The 23,139-nt window shown below is 38.2% G+C and overlaps 1 protein-coding gene across 9 annotated transcripts in view; it reads left to right on the forward strand.

Annotated features, from left to right (window-relative positions):
* Positions 1-23,139, forward strand: part of PLCB4 (phospholipase C beta 4) — a 397,376-nt gene that overhangs the window by 299,093 nt on the left and 75,144 nt on the right. For all 9 annotated transcript variants that reach the window (XM_078371334.1, XM_078371335.1, XM_078371336.1 and 6 more), the window contains 8 exons: positions 230-287; positions 7,201-7,309; positions 11,650-11,860; positions 13,232-13,325; positions 15,310-15,389; positions 15,966-16,050; positions 19,035-19,125; positions 20,970-21,065. In XM_078371334.1, the coding sequence (XP_078227460.1) occupies positions 230-287; positions 7,201-7,309; positions 11,650-11,860; positions 13,232-13,325; positions 15,310-15,389; positions 15,966-16,050; positions 19,035-19,125; positions 20,970-21,065 (824 nt within the window). The remainder of the gene's footprint in view (positions 1-229; positions 288-7,200; positions 7,310-11,649; positions 11,861-13,231; positions 13,326-15,309; positions 15,390-15,965; positions 16,051-19,034; positions 19,126-20,969; positions 21,066-23,139) is intronic.

A 23,139-nucleotide genomic window follows, 5' to 3' on the forward strand; every position in this document is an offset into this window, starting at 1 on the left:
TTGCAGACATTTTCTATGACCTAGTGGGAGTTTTTCTTTCTTTTGTTGTTGTTGTTGGTTTTTTATTTTCCTCCCCTTCCGAACAGTCTCTGACCATTTTAAGAATTCACCACTACTTCAGAGTTAGAAAATAAGTTTAGAATTGTCATCAACAAATGTCAACATGTAAATCGTACCTACTGTAGCATCATATACAAAAACTTACTTTTTCTAATAAATTTCTTTTCAGCAATGGAGACAAAACTGATTATTTAACGGTAGACCAATTAGTGAGCTTTCTAAATGAAGTAAGCTTTTTCATACATTAACTCCATAAAGTCTGTGTGCAGTGGCTTGTCTCCTCTGGTGTCCTCATTGCATGCCTGCATCATATGCCCTTATTTGCTTTGCTTCTGACCTGCTGATCTTTCCATTATGGCTCTACCAGGTGCAAAAATCAGCTGCCTCCCTGTGTGTTCATTGCTTCCTTCATGTTGGCTTTGCACACCGCTTTTTGTTGGTTTCTGGCTGTTATATGTAGCTCTGGTTCTGTGTGTGTGTGAGTGAATTGTATAATATATTCATTTAAGTACATGTGTCTGTGTTTTTGCAAGATGATATTTAAGATACTTCTTTTCTGTTGATCTAATTAAATAGAGAATGGATTGAGTTTACTACACTGTAGTTGGATTCTCCATTGCTACCTTTATCTCATACCTTTGCATGGATTGGAAAGTTTTATTTTTGTCTTTTAATGGATTGCATGTAAGAAAAATATGTTGGCTTAAATGGAATATTTTGACAACAAGCAAAACACTTGAGTTCCTGGGTGAAAATATCTTGAATATTAAGCTAATAGGATTGCAGGTTAAATTTGTACTTTTTCTTTTTATAACAAGCTCAGAGCTAATTTTAGAATGTGATTCACTTAACAACCAAAACTGGTTGATAAAATTTGCTTAAGCGCAATGGAAAAATATTTTAGAGCAAGAAAAGTTTGCAACTTTTCTTACAACTAAAATGAACTGCTTTTTTCTTTATACATATAAAAACGTTTTCCCTTCAGTGAAACCCGTCAGGACTCTTGTTAATCCAAAATGGAAAATTCACTTTTTTTCTAACACATTAATAAGAGTTTAAATGAAAGATGGACAGTATGCTTTTGTTTCAAAATAATTTAAGTTAATCATTCAACCGCATACAAAGAAAAGACTAGAAAAGACGGTATTGTGCCAGATACAAGGTATTATCTTAAGATAAAAAGGCAGACTGTAATTTGCCACTTTGTAGAAACAAATTACATCTTCTTTTCTTTTTTTGTGAAGGTTCAGTGGCTTCACATTTATAAAGGTTGCACTTTAGAAACTATGTTAACTAAAGTGTAAATGCACTGATGCAAGGAAGAGAAAGTACTACCCACATATCAGACAGATGCCTCTAAAATAATCCTTTGGGTACAATACAATATTTATTTTACTTTAAAATTTTACCAAGTTTTTCCACTCCACTGGTTTTTACTCATACAAATACAGTGTTCATAATCTTTACCCAGATATTATCCACATTCTTCTGCCACAGCTGCTCAGAAGTTAAATTGCCTTGTTTTGTTTCTTTAACCCCTTCCCCCTCTTCTGCCTTTTGTTTTTTTGGTTTCTTGCTTTGTTTTGTTTTATGTCCCTCGGCTTCTTCATGCACTTTGGTTCATTGGTCATCTTAGGTTTGCTGAGGTGAAGAGGGAAGATAGTTTAGTGTAAAGGAGAAAATCCACCACATCATCAATTTGTCACTTTTTAAGATAAGGCCTCTTGTGCTTTTTTGGGATGAAGCTGGCACCAGCCCTCTATTAAACATCACAGAGGCCTTAATGCTGCATTCACTGTTCAAAGGATGAAACAACTGAGGTTCTGAGGCTAAGTGCAGTATTTATAGGCTCTTATCTGATGCATTTCCTTTTATGGGTTGTTTTTGTTGGTGTAACCAATAATCAGTCCTGTAGTTCTTACAAGTCTAAGACATAACATTTAATTTTTAGAAAATATCGTCAGCCATACTTTCTTGCTATGGCATTCAGATTCTTTCTTAAAGGACTTGTTATTTGTCAAGCTTTTATCCCTCACTATTACAGTAGACAATAGTTTTTCATTGTTGTTGTTTTAGTGTTTCCTTGTATTTGTTGTCTCATTAACATTAAGGAAGTACTTTAAATTTTTTGGGTTTGACAGATGGAATCAGTGTGATTCCAGATTTCTTTAGGTCATAGAGACTGTAAGACTGTTCAGGAACGTCTTTAGCCCTTCTTTTTAATCCAAGTGTCTGCCCTGAATTTCTTCCTTTTCTATCCTAGTGAAGTCAACTGGAAGAACTAGACAAAAACATGAATGCCTGCTTGAAGAAGGCTTGTCAAATGTAGAGAATATTCTGCCTGCTCCTTGTACCCCCTCTTTTGAGTCCTACCCTGGCCCCTCTTATATCTCCAAAATCAAAAACACCCCTTGGGCAGAACAACTTCAAAACATGATAACAAAAGGAGAGAGAGCACTCACTCAAGAAAGGAATGGGCATTGGAATGTAAGGGTCTATGACTCCAAAAGTTTAAACCTAAAAATTTTCAAGATGCCTTAGCCATTTTCAACCAGCCAGTATTATCACTGCATTGGAAGCCCTTGTGAAGGTTCCTTGTGAAGGTTCAGTGGCTTCAAATTTATAGAGGCTGCACTTTAGAAACTATGTTAACTAAAGTGTAAATGCACTGATGCAAGAAACAGCAAGTACTACTCCACGTATCAGACAGATGCCTCTACTTTTAAATAATCTTTTGAGCACAATACAATATTTATTTTACTGGAAAATGTTTCAAGTTTTTTCACTCCACTGGTTCATATAATGAGACCAAAAAAAGAAAAAAAAGAAATAAGCAAGTCTTATAAACACTGGAAAGGACAAGGCCCTAGTTCCGTTTGCAGATGTTCATTGTCTACCCTGATATTAATAATTCAATGGAAAAACGTTTTGAAGTATTAGAGAGTTCAGCAAGGTAACCAGAGAAACAATGAGGAAAGCAAAAGCCTAGAGACACATACATGGCCACTAACCAGTTAGGATGTATAGTAGGAAAACCAAAACCTTATTTATATTAGGAAAAGGCATGCTGGTTCCTACCATCTTCCAGATTGCAAATCTCTTTACCCTTTCTGTGAAAGTTTTTATTCATATAGCAATGTGTATCTTTAGGGTGCTCTAAGGAGTGGAGAGACTATAGTCCATTTTCTGCCTTGGTCACCCTGTAGGATATAACCTCCTCCCTTTCCATGCAAGTGACGCTAACTAGCTTTTCAGTAGCAGCTTTAGACCTGACTCCTCATTGGCTTCTTGGTATCTCCTTGTTCGTTGCTCCCCAGAATGTGATCCATTGGCCAGAAGCATCAGTACCCCTTGGGAGCTTATTAGAAATGCAGAGTCTCAGGTCCCACCCAGACCTGCTGAGTCAGAGTTTGAATTTAACAAGATATCTGGGTGATTTATCTGCACATTCAAGTTTATAAATCACTGTCCTAGTGGATTACTGGATTCCTTTTTGGAATGTTTAGTGTGAGTGGGAAGAATATGAGAGCGACATATATCTTCTGTTCTTCTCCATTAAGAATTTAGCCATAGAAATCCACCACTCAGAGCTAAAATTTTGCCACATCTATGTCTCTTAGTCTCGTTCAGTGGACTGAGGGAACTCTTCTTTGTCTGTATCATGAAAACACCAAACTAGAGTCCAGGAGGGATGACAGAGGAACTTAATGTGAGCTGCCACATGGTGTGACACTACTGCTAGCTCAATTGCTTGTATGTGGCAAGACTAGTGAAAAATCTCTTGGCTTTGGTTAGTTTTACATCCCCTCTCCCTATTCCTAATGAGAAGCAAAATCGATTTTTAGTGTTACCTTCATTCTCTGTTTGACTTCTTACAAAGATGATAACTAGGGTCCTGCAGAATTGGGAGATGGGTGGAGGGCATGAGAGAGAGATCAAAATAAGGAAGACAGGAAAAAGGTCTTAGACCACAGGAATCAAGAAGTGGGTTTACTTTCTTGTTGCCTGTAATCTTCCCCCACCTCACACATATCATAGGATCATATCGGGACTCAACCTGATCTGTTTCTTTGTGCAGTTGAAAGAATATTTTAAAAGGACCCGTGATCTCTTTCCTTTTACAAGATCTTTATGCTTTAAGGAACAGGCAAAGAGAGAGGAGGGTATTTAGTCTTATGAGTAAGCTTCTCATTGCCAATTATTCCTTTTATATTTTAAAAATATTATTTATGTTAACACTCATCTCTCCCAGTGCTACTTGGATTGAAGCCAGATGATGCCTCCTCTCAGTACCAGTGAGGACGTAATAGTGGAGCTCTGTTTATCTCTTCCTTACTTACTTGGACACAGTTCTGTCACCTATTTTTTTTTTTTAGAATCTCATTTTACAAAGCACTGGATACCATGCGGTGAATAACCTGAGTACATTGCTTCCCCAAAACCTGACTGAAAACTGATGGTTCCTCAGAGATGTGAAGCATTCGCCTCACTGTGCTTGTGTCTGTGTGGAACTCCACTGCAGCCTTATTACTGTGAGATCAGCTGGAAATGACCCTTCTCCTCTTGTTTTTTCATATGAAAATGATACTTTTCTGTCTCTAATACAAATCTTATACTTGTTTCCTTGCCTTTGGATTACTCAGATTACTTCATGTTACCTTTTAGAAGCATGAAGATTTTAAAGAGAGCTGAAGATTGTTATCTAGTGGAGCAGAAGCAAAGACAAATGAAATTTCACATTGTCTAGGCTTCATGCTTATATGCTGCGAATGTAATTTTCAGAATAGGGGATTATGATACATCCATTTTAGGAGTTGGTTTTCCTGACTTTGGCTTTCCATAGGCAGGATGGTCTGATGAATGTCATACCCTCTGATAAATTTCAGCAGGGTTTAATTGGGAGGACATCTGAAACATTGAACATTCTTCTATCTTAGTGGGACCTGGGTACTTTTCTTTTTACTGATGTGCAAACATGTTAACATGCCTACCTTTACATGTTAGGTAAAGTGATTCTTATACTTGAGCACATCAGAATTACTCAGAAGTCTTATTAAAAACACAGATTAACATGTTCCACCTCAGGATCAGTAGATTCAGTAGATTTAGGGAGGGACCTGAGAATCTGCATTTCTAGCAAGTTGCCAGGTGTAGATGAGGCTGATGCTGCCATCCACAGATCACACTTCAGGCAGCACCTTGTCAGAATACACACATATATGTCTATTTTAAAAGGCACAAAAAATGTCTGAGTTCCCTTTCTTTCCTAATTTTATCTCTTCTCTCTTCTGTAGCTGAATCCCTTCTATCTCTCATCTTTTAATTCATATGGATTTGCCCCATCTCCATGAGGTCAAATATTTACCAACAAACTTATTTTTAAAACAAAAAATTTAATTTTAATAAGGAAGAGAAATAAAGTGGCCAACTGTGAACATAACAGTGCTGAGGTTATCTGTCTTCTTCCATAATATTATTTATGGAGATGTAAGAAGGGATGTGCCTAGAAAGATGGTTTCTTTTGTTGTTGTCAGCTTGTTTGTTTTTAAAACAATGCATTCTCACCAGAGGGATGGATCGCCTTGTTTCCTAGAATACTGGGCTCCATTGCATGATGGCATTGATTTCCTAAACAAGGTGTAGCATGCCTTCCCTTGCCTGGCATTCCATGGTCCAACATACAATCCTCTTTCTCTGCATATCCCATAACTTTTGTTCTTGGGGCCTCAATGCCTGCTGTTAATATAACAGTTTCTGCTCTAGCATATGCATGGATGTGAGCTGCTGTGAGCCATAATTTCTTAGATTACAACAGAAGCATGCTTCATTGGGATAAACTGACAAAATCTGAAATTGATTCCTTATGAGTTAATGCTCTTAACTCGGTAGGGGAGAAAGAGGAACCAGAAAAGGCTGGGACCCAATGCATGAGGAAATGACATCCAAGTGCTCTGTTGGCCAAAGGCATTCGTTCTGTGTATAGCTCACTTCTCCAATGTCCATTCTAAGACTAATAGGGAAGGGAAATCCATATGAACTTTAAACAATTGCTTTGTAAATGCCTTTCCAAGAATGTTTTTCAGTCTGTGCATATATTTGGGTAAAGAGTTGTCACCAAGGTCCTATTTATTGACCAGGTTTTGCTCACATCTGCTTACCTGTCTCTATTCCATTGAAATTTGCTTTATTTATTCACTTATTTGTTTATGTAAGGAATGACTAGAGATACAGTGCCGTCCTCTAATTCTTAGTGCAGAGTGAGGAAGACACACACACACACACACACACACACACAATTAGAGCTGAGTCAGTTAGTAAATTCGATTTTTCATCACTGCCATGAAGTCAGGATGACATCACTGCAGAGACAGCATTGCTCCTGGTGTCTCATGTCATAGCACGAGCTCCTTAGGTGTCGATTTGAAAAAAAATAATGTCAACAACCTCTTAAGTCCCATAATCATTCATGAAACTCTGCCCAGAGAATTCTATATTGTTTATAGCCTATAAATATCCTTATGCTGATTAATTTTCATCATTACAATTAATTTTCATCATTTTGAAAAAAAAAATAGTTACTTAAGACAATGAAATTTGTTTAGTGCCCAAGAAATCATGGATTGATATAGAAAGCTGTAATGAAAATGAGATGATGTTTGCTTGTCTAACACTGTCTAACATTAGGGTTTTTGTTGTTATTGCTTTTGGGGTTTTGGGGGTGGCACTTGAATTAGTATGTTATCTATTTATTTATTTGAACTATTTTGGGGGGCTGGTGTTTGCTTTTTAAAAATATTTTCACCTTAATTTTTATTGACATTTGTGCCAAATGTCTTCCCTGTTGTGTGGGAACTGGAGGACAGTACAATTGACATGCACACTGTATCCTTCAACTTTGAAAGGGAAAAATGCATTCTGTCTCTCTCGTTCAGGGAGAGTAACCCAAAAGTACTCCCAAATTTGGACTTTTGGAAGTATATTTTAAGGAGAAAGGCAGGAAGGCAGTGAAGTCCTATCTTTGTAATTATAAACATGATAGTCTAGATATATTTTGCTTAGAAATTATAAACTTAGTATTAAATGTCTAATGCCTCAAGGCCAAGAAATATCAACCTAAATGGAGTTATCTTCTTATCATAGCACCAACGAGATCCTCGATTGAATGAAATTTTATTTCCATTTTATGATACCAAAAGGGCAATGCAGATCATTGAGATGTATGAACCTGATGAAGATTTGAAGAAAAGAGGTAATAAACATGAAAAAAAAATGATTTTTTTTTTAAAACAAGAAATTATGCAGCTTTTAAAGTCTTGGTTTTTAAAGGTATTTGTAAATGCTTCGGAACTTTCTAGAGCCATGGATTGATGACTGATTTTCTTTTCTTGCTCTTAAGTTTGTATAAATTTTACCTTTTATCAGTATTAGTCAATGCTGACCAAAGTATACTGTTAAATGTATTGTATTATTAAATACATTATTGTGATTTTCCCCATGTACCTTTTTATATTAGGTTTTAGTATTGCATATTGCTTGAAATATAAAAACAACCAATACAGTCTCTACTTGCAGTCTTTGAAAATAATTTCCGTCATATAAAAGCTTATACCTTCTCTTTTTCTCTCTTTTGTTTTGCCAAGCCAGATAAATTTAACACATGATTTGATGTGCCCTCTCACCCCTCGTTTGACCTCTGGTATAAAAGATAAATACAATTGATATGAAATTAAATGGTGAGGAATCACTTTAGTTAATTCCTGGTGTTTCTGGACCTTTGTCACTTTCAAAGAAACTTTGGAAACAAAGGGTTGTTCACTCAAATATTTGTCAAAGGAAAGGCATGGGGAGAAATTTTAAAATCAGTCACATAGCAGTAAGAAATGCCTGTGGAATATGGAAGGGAGAGCTGGAGGTACCTCAGCTAGAGCCTTTGGCCTTATGTCTCAGTGGAGAATGTACAGAGATGAAAGTTCAAGTTCCATCTGTCTCATATGTCCATGAATCTCAAGGCCTCAGTTTCTTCCTTTTTAGAATATGCTTGTTTCTTTGTATGTAATGCCAGTGACTGTGGCTGAATGGTCTAGAGGTTATCTGGACCCTCTTTATAGATATGCCTGACCCTCTACACTCCATGATTTCACCCCTGATATTTTTCCAGGCCCAGTAGTTTTCCCTTTGGTTGTAGTTGTGTATTTACACTTTCTGCGGATAAAGATACCTATTTTAAGCAAGACTGCTTCATTCCTTCCCCCCATCAGTATTCTGAATATCATAATTTATTTCACATTGCTTATGATTACAACAAAGGGGGGTACAACTTGATAGAAAATCTAACACTTTGCAGTGGCAGGAGGTGATATGATTCTTGTCACTTCCCTATGACCTTTAGCTAGGAACTAGTCCCCTGGGCCTCAGTTTCCCTGCTTGTAAGGTGGTGGGGCTCATGCAGTAATTTGGCTAGTATTTCCCTTCCCTTCCTTCATTCCTTGAAGTTTGTAGAGGGCTGACTGTGTGCCAAGCACTGTGCCAGTTGCTAGGAATTCACAACAGTAAGAAAGGTCCCCAGCCTTGAAGGCAGTTGCCATCTGTTTAAGGAGAAAGGCAAATGACTCAACAATTCCTTGGCAGTGTGATAAGTGTCATGACTGAGGTATGTCCTTGTTTATTTCCAAATTCCTTCTAAGTTTTAAAGGTCTGTGAAGTGACCATTGACACATTTAAAAAGGGTAGCTTGACCATTTCACAAGCAATGAAAATGTTAGTCTGTCATTTTTAAGTGCGGGTGAGAATGCGGTACAAAGCCACTCTTGTAAACTTCTGGTAAGACCCTACATTGGTACAACCACCTTGGAGAATACTTTGGCAATAGTTTATAAAGTAAAAAATATGCCTCTGATACAGCCCAGCATTTCTACCTCTAGATATGTATCCTAGAGAATCTCTCGTATATTTCCCAAACTCTGGATGTCAGAGTGGCATAGTTCTCAGATCTCCTCTACATCTATACTCACTCTGTACCTGAGCTCATCCAAGCCGATAGCTTTACATTTCTTCTATTAAGCTCTCCAGTCCTAACCTCCAGCTTACACTACAGACCTGTAGTAGAACTCTCCATTTTGATGTTAAATGGGCATTTCCTATGTACATATATACAACATATTTTGATTCTTCCTTCCCCTGGATCTGTTCCTTTCCAAGTCTATAAAATTGTACCATTATTTACCCAGTCAAAACCCTTGGACTCATCTTGGACTTGTTTCATTCTTTCACATCATGTCTGGTTCTTTTGTAAAACCTGTAAGATCCAACCTCAAAAGAAATCCTAAATGAATCACTTCTCATCATCTCCCGCCTTACTGAATATCCAAGCCTACATCATCCCTCTAGGGGCAGTGCCTTCTCCTCCTTACTTAGTACAATCCAATTTATGCTCCACACAGCAGCCATACTAAACCTTTTAAAACCAAATCTAATCAAGTTATTCCACTCTTTGAAACCCTCCAAAGGCTTCCAATACACTTAGAATAAAATCTAAAATACTTAGTGAGAACTAAAGCCCAAGTGATGTAGCCTTTGGCTCCATCTCCAATCTCACTTCAAGCTACATTCTTCCTTGGTCACTTGCTCTGTCTTGCTATCATGAATGATGTTGGCATGCACACACCTGCATCAAGATATTTGCACTTGCCGATCCTTCTGCCTGAACTGGTGTTTCCTGGATGTTCGTGTGGCTTGCTCCTCACATATGCACATGACCTCAGAAGGGCTTTCACTGGCCACATATTTAACACAGCATCCTGTCATTCTTTATCACCTTCCTTCCTGCTTTCTCTGTCCTTCTAGTACTTCTTTAATATAATATTTATTTGTTTACTTATTTGTTTCTGTCACTCATAGTATGAAAATTTCATGAAGGCAGGGCTTACCTCTTTCTTCCATCACTGCATCTATGCTGGTACTTCTAAAAGTACTTGCTCTTTATAATGAATGAAGGTGCCCAAGGAGAGAGGTATATAAATTTCGACTTTCATTTATAATTAGAAATGACCTAACTATCCATCAACAAAATAATGGATAATAAATTATGATATATTCATATATGGACTTCTGTACCCTCAGTAAAAATCAGTGAATAAGATCTACGTATATAACTGGTATATAAAGATAAAAATAGCAAGTTGCGGCCGGGTGCAGTGGCTCAAGCCTGTAATCCCAGCACTTTGGGAGGCCGAGGTGGATGGATCACAAGGTCAAGAGATCGAGACCATCCTGGTCAACATGGTGAAACCCCGTCTCTAGTAAAAATACAAAAAATTAGCTGGGCATGGTGGGCGTGCCTGTAATCTCAGCTACTCAGGTGGCTGAGGCAGGAGAATTGCCTGAACCCAGGAGGTGGAGGTTGCGGTGAGCCGAGATCACACCATTGCACTCCAGCCTGGGTAACAAGAGCGAAACTCTGTCTCAAAAACATAAAAATAAAAAATAGCAAGTTGCAAATCCACACAGTAGGATAGCTTTCACAGAAAATTGTAAACAGTTCAAACTACCCGTTATTTGGATGAATGCATGTGTAATAAAGTTTCAAAACCATTTTGGGGGTAAACACCAAAACTAGAATGATGGTTATCTATCTGGTATGGAACAGAATTGAGGTGGGGACACAGGATGCTGCAGTGGCATCAGGAATTATGTATTTACTATAAAAAATGTAAATCAAATAAGGCAAAATGTTGAGATCTGACCACACTGGTATAGGCCCATGGTTATTCATGATGCTATCATCTGCTCCCTTCTCTAAGCTTGAAATCAGTTCATAATTTGCAGGTGCTTAAATAAAACAAAAAGCTGAGGTTGTCAATGCATCAATCATTTATAAGTTGCATAAATATTGATTGTTGCTCCTGTAGTTACCACATGAGCCCTACCCCGTGTCAGAAAGGTGTGATTGAAATGAAGGGTAGCTTTCAGGTCACATCTCGATGACCACTATATATACTCTTCTCACCAGTCCCATATCCTGACTTTTAGATAAAATTGAAAACTGAATTGTTTAAATTCAGAGGTGCCCTCATCTCCAAGAAAAATCCCTTTTCCAATTCAGTGAGAACAATAATGTCTTACAATTAATACATTTTCCATTTTTTAAAGAGCACCTCTCATATCTATTCTCATTTCCCATTATGATGATCTTGGAAGTCAGATGGGGCCAGTATTTTTCTCCAGTTGATAGAAGAGGAAGCTGAGATCCAGGAGACAAGGTAGTGAGTGGCAGGAGCAGAACTTGATATGGGTCACCCAGACCCCTGGTCATCATAGCTCCCTGTGCTGTGTTTCTGAACTTGAGGGACCATGTACCTCTGCCATCTGGATGTAAAAGCAGAATGCCACCTGTTTGTGGAATTCATTATGTTATTTAAAATGTGTAACTCTCTTATTTCATTCAAGTTCTGACAGATGAAGTTTCTTGGGAAAGAGACTATGAAGAATTTTTTACTCTTCTAATTTAAGCTGCCTCAACTTCCACGAATGAAACAAGAGATGTGCATCTTCAGAGCTACAAGTGCTACTAAGGTGTTCTTTTTCCCCTAGGCCTTATATCAAGTGATGGGTTTTGCAGATATCTGATGTCAGATGAAAATGCCCCAGTCTTCCTAGATCGTTTAGAACTTTACCAAGAAATGGACCACCCTCTGGCTCACTACTTCATCAGTTCTTCCCATAACACTTACCTCACTGGCAGACAGTTCGGCGGGAAGTCTTCAGTAGAAATGTACAGACAGGTTCTCCTGGCTGGTTGCAGGTAAGGAATTCAAGATGGCAATTCGTTTTTCATGTATGACGCTCTTCATTTTAATTTACTTTTCTCTGAAAAAATAGGAAATAGTAATTAGGATGAAAAGGACATTTGTTTATTCCCTTTAATAGATTATCATGGTCATTTAACCTTGAGAAAAGAAGGACAATATTCCTTCCAGAAAAATCTACAGTCATCCAAAAGACGTTTCTTTACTGCAAATTTAAAATATGACTCCCAAAACCACAACAAAAGAAAACATGCATATTGTAAGAGGGCATGTTGAGTTTTTTTGTTGATTATAGGTACTTGTTATTAACACCATGCTCTAACCAATTGAGCTAACTGACCATTGATTAAACGGCACTTGTAAACCAGCTTTATTTGATGTAAAAATTCAAAAGTTTAGTTCTCTGAGACTAGAAATTATTGAAAATGCTTTTTGTTTTACAGAAACCAGCAGATAATTGAGCTTTAAAGAAAGGCAAAAATGATGAAAGTGAAAAATAAGAAATGTAGTTACGTTATGATTTTTTCTTGGTTATTAATTAAACAATACTTTATGTTTTTAAGTCACTTTTTTGTATATGGAAATACGTTAAAAGAATTTAACTATGTCACTACTTCCATTCACATGCTGTCTCTGAATACTTGAATATGAATCACTAAACACTTTCTGATATGGCCAAAGTAATATCATCCAGCCTGTCAAACTTAAAAGTAATTTTAATGTCATGTAAAACCCAGTCTACATTCATATTTTTCCAGTTGTTTCCCAATTGTCTTTTTTAAAAAAATTGAGACAGAGTGTTACTCTGTTGCTCAGGCTGGGGTGCAGTGGCATGATGTCGGCTCACTGCAACCTCCCTCCTGAGTTCAAGCGATTCTCAGGCCTCACCCTCCCAAATACCTGGGATTACAAACACATGCCACCACACCTGGTTAATTTTTGTATTTTTAGTAGAGATGGGGTTTCACCATGTTGACCAGGCTGGTCTCCAACTCCTGACCTCAAGTGATCCGCCCACCTTGGCCTCCCAAAAGTGCTGGGATTACAGGCATGAGCCACCCTGCCCAGCCTTCAAATTGTCCTTTATTGCAGCTTTGTCACAAGTAGGATTTCATCCAGAACTATGATGCTTATTACATTTCTTAAATGTCTTAGTCTCACTCAGACAATCCCTTTATGATAATACCAACCCGATGAGAAGCATAATGTGGTTTTAAACTATATATGCCATGAAATAATCATGTTACTTAATTTATTCAATTTTCTGTTCTATAAGAAAAAAAAAACTTATTTTGATGTCTTTTTAAAAATTTGTTTGCATACTATTTTATTGTAGTTTCAATATTGTAACTTCACTATGTCCCTAGATGTGTTGAACTTGACTGCTGGGATGGAAAAGGTGAAGACCAAGAACCAATAATAACTCATGGAAAAGCAATGTGTACAGATATCCTTTTTAAGGTAACTTTTAAAATTACACAGACTTTTCCAAACTCTGTGAAAATGCAGGAAATAGGGAGATGGGGAAGAGAAAACAAATGATTCATTTTCTTAAGAACTGTACCTTCATACTCCCTTCTTTCAGTCTTGCGGAAACAGTCAAGACAAAGATCTTTTCCACTTAATGTCCCCATAACGATACTGTTCCTGCTTTCAAATGGTGACTGTGTAATGCAACAAGGTTTCTCTGGCAGTGTTTCCCTATGTTACTTACCTTAAAAATATCCTCTCCTTTTGTTATCTGCTTATTTATTTTTCATTATTCCTAAAGGACTTCACAAGGTGGCATAAAAAGATAAATAGAACACAAAGAATAAAATGGATTGTAAATAGGGCCTGTAAGAATAAGAGAATAAGATAATGAGGTTAGACAAATGTCAAGTACAGCTGTCTGTCAGTTTGGTGTAACTCAGGTTAGATGTTATAACGCTGGGAGCAGCGGTTCTCAACTCCACTTACATGTGAAACATCACCGTGGGTATTTTCAAAACACAGATGCTGCTGGGGGCGGTGGCTCATGCCTGTAATCCTAACACTTTGGGAGGCGGTGGCGGGTAGATCACTTGAGGTCGGGAGTTCGAGACCAGCCTGGCCAACATGTTTAAACCCTATTTTTGTCTCTACTAAAAATACAAAAATTAGCCAGGCCTGGTGGCATGCATTTGTCATCCCAACTACTTGAGAAGCTGAGGCAGGACAATCACTTGGACCTGGGAGGCAGAAGTTGCAGTGAGCCCAGATCATGCCATTGCACTCTGGCCTCGGCAACAGAACAAGACTGTCTCCAAAAAATAAAACAAAAACCACAGATGCCTAAATACTATGCATAGCATTTCTCTTAGCCAAGATGTTGGAGAGTTTTGACCAGCAATGAATTCAAGATTATGCTTCCTGATAAGTACCAAGAGTATATTCAGGTGGGAAGCCATGAATTTGCACAGCCAGGAAGAATAACTAAATGACTACCTCAGCCGTAAGGCATGTCTCAATAAAATATTTCAAGATTATCTAACCTTGGGCTTTATCATTTCAAATGGATTTGCCTACATAACTATTGTGAAATATTTTTCTGATTAACTGGATGATGAGATTTTTCCTTTAATTAGCTACAAACCAGCAAGAATTTGGGGATTTTTACTGAATATGTTGGTCTCATTGTAGAAGTGCTGGTTTGAAGCCTTTCTAAAGCTAAGCAGGGACGGGGCCAACCATCTAACGCCTCTCCTATTTCATGGAGAATAATGAAAGGGAAGATTATGTTCAGCTCCTTCAAATGTGGCTTTCTGTAATTAAGCTCTGTGTTATAGATGGGGGGGGGTGGTCCAGAACACTTCTCTGTTTACTTACATGTTGCTTGACCAACTAGAACCCCTTTCCCCCAATGACCTTTTCACCAGGCCCGTAGGAAACAAGGGATACTGCAAATGTCACATTAGTACACAGAGATCTATATCAAGTTAATGAAATATAGCCCAAGACTGATTTCCAAATACATAGGAAAGTCAGTAAAAGCCTCCAACAATCCTTAGGTTACTGTCCACAATTTTCTGCACGAGGTGGGGAGGAGTCATACAGTAGTCTGGAGTGAAAACCTCTGTGCCAGAGATTACCTGCTCCTCAAGGAGAAAGGTGGACTCTGCACTCCTGGCTTGGCAGATTAACAAGCAAGAAACTGACATGCCATTTAGGTGAAATCTTTTGTATATTAATAGCACCATAATGCTGGAGAAGTAAAAGATAGCTTTAAAAAATTGTCATTAACCATTAACTGCACCCTCGCTGTAACTACAGGAGACTCAACTTGTAGAGGTATCAAGGTAGATGGATGCTCCAGGTCTGAATTGCTGGAACTGACTTTCTGAAAGACTCAAATAATAGTTTCTGAATCGTTTTAGGTGCCTTAATTTTGTTGCTCTTTTCTTATTAGCATTTTTTGTCTTTAAAGGATGTAATTCAAGCCATCAAGGAAACTGCATTTGTCACATCAGAATATCCTGTAATTCTCTCCTTTGAAAATCACTGCAGGTACAATGATCCATTCCACAGCAAGTCTCTATGTGGAACTGTTTCCTAATCCCTGATGCCCACTCCTGCTCTACATCTTTTTAAATAGCTGAATAGTTCGTTTTGTGAAGTACTAAGTTCAAATAATTATCCAGCACGGATACCTACTCTTATGCAAAGCAAAAAACAACAAGAAAAGAAAAACAAAAGCAAAGCCACCCTTTCTCCCCCAAACCAAATCATTTTAATGTGTTTTAGAAATACTTGTTCCGAACAAAAGCTCGGAGATTGGGACACCTTAACGTTCCATTGAGTTGGAAGATTTGGCAGTATATTTGAAGTCAGATTTGATTAACTTGAAAGACATTTTTTATTCTTCTTTCTAGCTCTTTGTTTTGTAACAGACTCTCCTTCTCCTTCTTTTAAAATTATACCAGTTAAGCCAGTTAAAGTTTGTGGTACATCTCACATTAGCATTAAGAGGACAATCATGCATGATGCCGAGTGAGAATCTTTAATTGCCTAGGAATGGGTGTTTCTTATTCTTGGATGGTTAATGGGTGTTCATATTTACAAATGCCACTTTTTTCTCTCCAGCAAATATCAACAGTACAAGATGTCCAAATATTGCGAAGATCTATTTGGGGATCTCCTGCTGAAACAAGCACTTGAATCACATCCAGTATGTATTTTTAGCAAACCATATTTCCAGCATGAATGGATTTGTTTTAAAAAATTTCTGAAGGGTCAAGTAGTACTGGAGGACTAATGCTCAAGATCTTCATATTTATTTAAATTCTTTGGTACAGAAAGCTTCAGAGGGATGTAAATAAACATCTGGTTCAATTTAATTTGGAGGATCTTTGGGTCTTATGGTTTTTCAGATCTCGGTCGGTCTTAAAATTTCATAAAGCACCCAGGCCAAGGGTCCAGATTGAGGTCAGTTGTTCTCAACTTCAGTTACGTGTTAGAATCACCAGCAAAACTGTTAGAAACACCTGTGCCAGGGCCCCACTCAGAGACTGACTTAATTGATGCAGGGCCAGGCCTGAGCATGGTGTTTCAAAAGCCCTCCAGGTGAACTGAGTATGCACCCAGGATTCAGAACCCATGGGAGCCCGGTGGTATGGAAAGTGCCCTGAACTGATGTCACACCATCCTGAAGTTCATATTCCTAAGTCCAGAAAACACAGTTGGGCAATGTTACACATACATTTTGAACTTCATTTTATACATGCTAATTTCTTCATAAAGCAAAGGACATTAACCTGTGCTCCATAGATAGGCCTTATGAGATCTATGAATTCATTTTAATTGCATGCAATTTTTTTGTATATACTCATTCTAGATAGTTAATCACATTTTTATAAGGATCCATGATCTCCAAGAGATTAAGATCCACAGTCACAAGACGTTATGAGCACCAAGACAGCCAAGGAAATCAAAGTAGAAAGCCCTGCTATTAACAAGCAGCACCTGATGGGCATCAATCTGATAGCATGAGGTAAAGGCAGAAGAACATCACAGCAAATGACAGCAGGAAGGTGCTTTGTGCTACATGTAAATACCTCGCGTGGTTTAACAATAAGGTTCTTTTTAGAAGTGTGTTGAAAAAAAATATAAGAGACAAGGATAACTGTGTCCTTTGCCCCGCACCCCACTTCCATTTTCTCTTGAACCTGCAGAAGCAGTTGCCGCAAGAGACCTACCCATATCCTTGCAGTGCCTCCTGTTTCCCGGCACACCGGCCTGACTTTCCACTGTTAACATCCGTTGCCTTTTGCCTGAGAGTGAGCTCTGGTCACTGGAGCCTGCTCTGCCACTCATGAAAGATAGGCCAGCAGTGGCAGAGCATTATCACCCCCACTCCATGCTCCCTCCCTCCCGAGGTGGGATGACCCTGAGCACCTGCTCTTCGCTGCCTTCCAGGGTTTCCCAGCAGGATCACACTCCAGCTGGCTGCAGCGATAACTTGCTTGGTAACACACCCTTGATGGGCTGCCTGTCTTCTTTTTCCCACTTTCTCACACCTCTTTGGAGTTTCCTCCCAAGTAGACTACCTGGTTTAATAATTCTTGTCTCTGAGGCTGATTCTAAGGGAACCCAATCTAAGAAACAGCTCTGATTTATTTTATTTATTTTTACCTAGGCCCTCCATTTATTTTCCTGATTGGGTTAAGGGGATTGCTTTTGTAGAAAGATCACTATATTCTTAGTGAAGTGATGTGCACATACTGTTACCAGTTGAAAGGTGTCCAGGTTCGTGGCATCTTAAAGAATTGGGCCCAATGCACAAAGCAAGGAAAGAATGAAGCAACAAAAGCAGAGATTTGTTGAAAATGAAAGTACACTCCATGGGGTGGGAGCAGCCTGAGCATAGGGGCTCAAGAGCCCCGTTACAGAATTTTCTGAGTTTTAAATACCCTCTAGAGGTTTCCACTGGTTAGTTGGTGTCCACCCTATGCTAATGAATAGGATAAAGTAAAGTTACAAAGTCATTTCCTCGATGTACATCCTATGTAAATGGGGAGGATATTTCCTGTTATAGCGGAAATGTTTCCATTTGAGTTAGTTCTCAGAAGTCAGCATGAATAGACCTTATGTTCCCTCCCTCCAGACCCAATTCTCTTGAATACAGGACAGGTGTTTTGGGAAGCGTAGGTAACATAAATGGGAATAAGACCTGCTCCCGGAGCTAAAGAGCTTTCAACCTTGGGAGTAGGAGCAAGACACAAATGTGAACACTTAACTAGAAAACAAGATGGCCTGTGATGCGTTATTTGTTGGAGGTGTCCTGATACAAGAGAGATCACTGTGGAATCGGCCAGTTATACCAGGCTGCTAGAAGGAAACAGCATTTCAACAAACGGTTTTATTTGAGCAAGACAGTCTTATAAGTGGGCAGTGCCTTACATGTAATACGTAGAGTAAAAGCAAGTTTTGAAAGTGAACGGATAGGTGGAAGGGTGTGTGGGTGGGTAAAGAGATGGGTAGAGGAATGGGGAGTGGACAACTGTCTAGTTGGATAATTATCTGCAAAGGAGGTGTCCCTGTATGCTACAGAACCATGTAGATCAGAAGTGGTAGCATACAGGGACACCTCCTTTGCAGATATACATCTAAGCAAATGATTCTATAGTCAAGTTTAGATTCCAGTAACGGGAACAACTCCCTTCTTGATTCTCTTATCAAACCCACAAAACCACAATGTCAAGTGTTGAGGGTTGGGTCAGCCTACTAAGCAGATAGGCTTACTGTACAGCCTGACACCTGGGGGGCCCTCTCACTTGGGAAAGCCAGTTCTGACCCCAGCTGTCACAGTTGTCCCTTGCACTTTACCAGATACTTAATAGGTGCAAGGCCTTCAAGGGAGCAGGAACCCCTCCCCTGCATATCCCCTGCCAGACCCCTGCTCCACTAGGGAAATTGGAGAAACTCTGCAACACGTCTGGAAACTATGTGCATTTCAAGTTTGCAGCGCTAGTCTAAGGGAAAGTTGAATGGGTATGCTAATTTGGGGAATGAAAACGGAAGGCTGTGCTGCCTGCCATCTAGTGGGTGTTGGGTTGCATCACTCCCAGGCCTCCTATAGGCTCCTTCTGGGCTGGGAAGGAGAATAGAGAAGCACAGCCCTTCCTTAATTCAGCTCTTCCTGTTTCTCTCTAGCTGGAACCAGGCAGGCCTTTGCCATCCCCCAATGACCTCAAAAGAAAAATACTCATAAAAAACAAGCGGCTGAAACCTGAAGTTGAAAAAAGTAAGTGAAATACACACATATATAATGGAAGCATACTACATAATGTATGTGGATATTTCAGCTGTTTAGAATTAAAGTTATTTTAAAACCACTGATTTTGGGGGGAAGGGTGTAGGGTTGATGTTACAGGTACTTTTCAGAGCAAAGTTGCCACATTTCAATTTAAGTTTAATTTCCACATCAATTAATTCAGGCAGTGGGGAAAGCATATTTATAAATTCATATGCCAGAATTTGGCGAGGGGCCAAGGAAAATTGAGAGGAAAGTAGAAGACACATTTTAGAATTCCTCAAGCTATAAGGAAACAGCATTTTATGATTTTATACACTCTAAAGTCCTCATAAATTTTCCTTTTCACTTTCCCCCTGTGCTCCATACATATCTGGGGACACTAGACATATATGAGAATGTGTGACTGTGTATATGTGTGAATAGAGAGATCGAGAGACAAATAATTTTACATAGACATGTTTTCTTTTATTCTCCCAGGATGTTTTCCTTGAAAATATTTTCTTTCAGAGTATATCTTAGTTCACTTAATTAGTAGTATCAAATATTCACAATTGCACTGCATTTTCCCCCAAGTATTCCAAATGAAAATTTTTAAATTATGTTAATGACAGTTTATTTTTATCACAAAAGCAATAATGCCATACAAAAATCAAGACAGTGAAAAATGTAAAAAAAAGCACTAACATGTATTATACACATTCATATACTATAGATACATGTATGTAATGTACATGCTTAGATGTAGACCCACATTGTTACATAACTGAGATTATATTAACTATATTGATGTTTAATTTTAAAACATAACCAATTAAGTATACTTGCATTTGCAGGATATAAATCTACACATTAACTTTCATCCTAATGTATGAAACACTATGCAGAATTTAATATGTATTCCGTAGAATTGTACACACTTATTATAGCATGATTTAACCAGTCCCGAGTTGATGGATTTTTCACTACTATAAACAAGCTTGAATGTTATTTTGTATGTTTGTGCAATCCTCCCCTTGGAATCAATTGGTACAATTAGATTTATGCAGCCCAAAGCATATACATATTTTATTTTGTGATATAGTTTGTTATGCTTTCTTTTAGGAAAGTTGTACCAACTTAGACTTTCACCAGTCATATATGAGAGTGCCTGTTTCCCACCAATATCCTTAGTGCTGGCTGTTGCCCATTTTTAAATGTGTGTCCAACTCATAGAAAAAAAAAAATGGGTACCTTAGGGTTTCTTTTATTTGTATGTCTTTAATAACTAGTTTTTTGCTTATTATTATTTGTGGTTTGTCCCTACATGCTTTCCCATTTTTATTATTTTGTTTATCTTTATCTTTCTGACTTATAAGAATAATATTAATCTTATTTTGCCTAGTGGGATATAATCCTAGTTAAATCAGTTGCATATATTTTTTTCCTGAAGTTTCACTGCCGACCTGCTTGTCTATTTTCTATCAGTTCCCCATGACTGTTCATAAACCTTGGTCTATGCCAGATTCTCCCTATTATGGGCTTTTGTTATCTAGCCTTAAATCCTTCACAAAGACTGAAACTCCTCTCAAACCTGGTGACCAGAATTTTGGGCATTTCACCCAGCAGTTCATCCTGTGTACGTAAGGTGGTAGTTGCAGGTTTCTTACAAGGTCAAGACCACCAGGAATGGGTGAGAGAGTGATCACTGCTGAATTGTAGGAACATAGTGCATCGGTGCCTGAACAATCTATTTTCTCTCCCTTTTCATGTCCTCCTCAGTGTCGATCTCAAGGCCTAGGGTTTGTACATTACCTAGCATCCGTCACCACCTCTTTGCATATTTTTGCTAACAGAACAGCTGGAAGCTTTGAGAAGCATGATGGAAGCTGGAGAAGCTGCCTCCCCAGCAAACATCTTAGAGGATGATAATGAAGAGGAGATCGAAAGTGGTGAGCTGTTTGCTTTTTTTAAGTTACATGCTTCAATAATACTTTTTAAATAAGAAAACCATGCTGGGCACAGTGGCTCAAGTCTATAATCCCAGCACTTGGGGAGGCTAAGGTGGGAGGATTACTTGAGCTCAAGAGTTCAAGACCAGTGGGGGCAACAATTTTGTAGAAATGAGACCCCATCTCTACAAAAAAATTAAAAAAAAAATTAGCCAGGCATGATGGTCTGTGTCTATAGTCCCAGCTACTGGGGAGCCTGAAGCAGGAGGATCCCTTGAGCCCAGAAGTTCAAGGCTGAAGTGAGCTGTAATCGCACCACTGCATTCCAGCCTGGACAACAAACTGAGACTTTGTTTCAAAAATAAATGGGTAAGAAAACCAGGAATTTCTTTCAGAAGACCCTTTTATATAATAATGCTGTTTTAATTCTTAATAGTAATATTTTGGTATTCTTGGTATTTTGCCAAATACTTCCAATTGTTTCTAGCTACTAAAGATTAATAGCTTTGTCATCTCCCTTCCTATTGGCCATTCAGCTATTCAGCAGAAATTAATAGCCAGAGAATCCTTGAAGCACTTACTATAGTAGGCAGAGGAAGGAGCATAAAGAACATTTCATAATCCCTTTCTATAGACAAAAGCATGAACTTCCGTCTTGTTAATGATGACAGTAGATAGGCAAGGAATGTAAGAGACCCTGAGGCAGATGATTGGTTTGTCTGCAAAAAGTGAACTAGAAATTCAAAGCCAGTATTAAAATTTCAAGTTCAAATTCCTTCAGATAACCAGCTCACCGGAATTATCTCTGTGTTGCTAGATAATTTTAGGAAGGCAGTCTCGCTTAAAATATTTGAATGTGTGCTATTACCTTCTCTTTTTCTTTGATCACATAGCAACAATCATAATGTTCAGTTGTAAATGGGCCATTTGAGAGTTTGGGGATGATTTTAGAGAATTATTTGTTCATTATATGTCATGAGAATTGATGAACAGAATGACTAGGACTTGCATTGGTTACACAATGCCTTGGATTTATAGAGAGGCATACCTTGGAAATATTGCAGATTCACTTCTAGACCACAACAATAAAGTTAATATTGCAAAAAAGTAACTCACAAGAATTTTTGTTTCCCAGTGGATAAACAAATTACATTTACACTCTACTGTAGGCTATTAAGTGTTCAATAATAGCATTATGTCCAAAAATGTACATAACTTAATTTTAAAATATCTATTGCTAAAAATGGTAACAATTATCTAAACCTGCATCAAATTGAAATCTTTCTGCTAGTGGAGGGTCTTGTCTTGAGTGATCAGGGAGGTGGTTGCCAAAGATTTGTGTGGCTGTGGCAATTTTTAAAAAAATAAAACAACAGTGAAATTTGCTGTATCAGTTGACCCTTCCTTTCATTAAAGATTTCTCTGAAGCATGCAATACTGTTTGATGACACTTTACCCACAGTGGAACTTCTTTCAAAATTAAAGTCAATCCTCTCAAACCCTGCTGTGATGTTTTCTCAACTAAGTTTATGTAATATTTTAAATTCTTTGTTGTCATTTTAACAATGCTCACAGTATTTTACCTGTAGTAGATTCCATCTCAGAAACTACCTTTTTTGCTTATTCATAAGAAACAACTCCTCATCTGTTTATTTCATCATGAAATTGCAGCAGTTCAGTCCCATGTTTAGGCTCCTCTTCAAATTCTAGTTCTCTGACTCTTTCTACCACCTCTGCAGTGACTTCCTCTACTGAAATCATCCATGGGAGTCTTCCAAACTCCTGTGAACATTGTTATTTTTCCCTCTTCCCATAAATTGTGAATGTTCTTAATGGCATTTAGAATGGTGAACACCAGAAGCTTTTTAGTTTACTTCACCCAGATCCATGGAGAGGGCTCTCCTTTTTAAGAAAGTTAGACATAGAGCTAAACATCCAAAAGCTGGAAGAATTAACTAACCTTATTCAGGACACCTTAAAAGACTCCTGACTGTGGAACAGACTTTATAAGTGACTCAATTGCATGTCTAATCCATGGGTTTGACATTACTCCCCGAGAATAGTTGTAATGACT

The sequence above is a fragment of the Callithrix jacchus genome, chromosome 5 (genome assembly GCF_049354715.1).
Source record: "Callithrix jacchus isolate 240 chromosome 5, calJac240_pri, whole genome shotgun sequence".
NCBI lineage: Eukaryota > Metazoa > Chordata > Mammalia > Primates > Cebidae > Callithrix > Callithrix jacchus.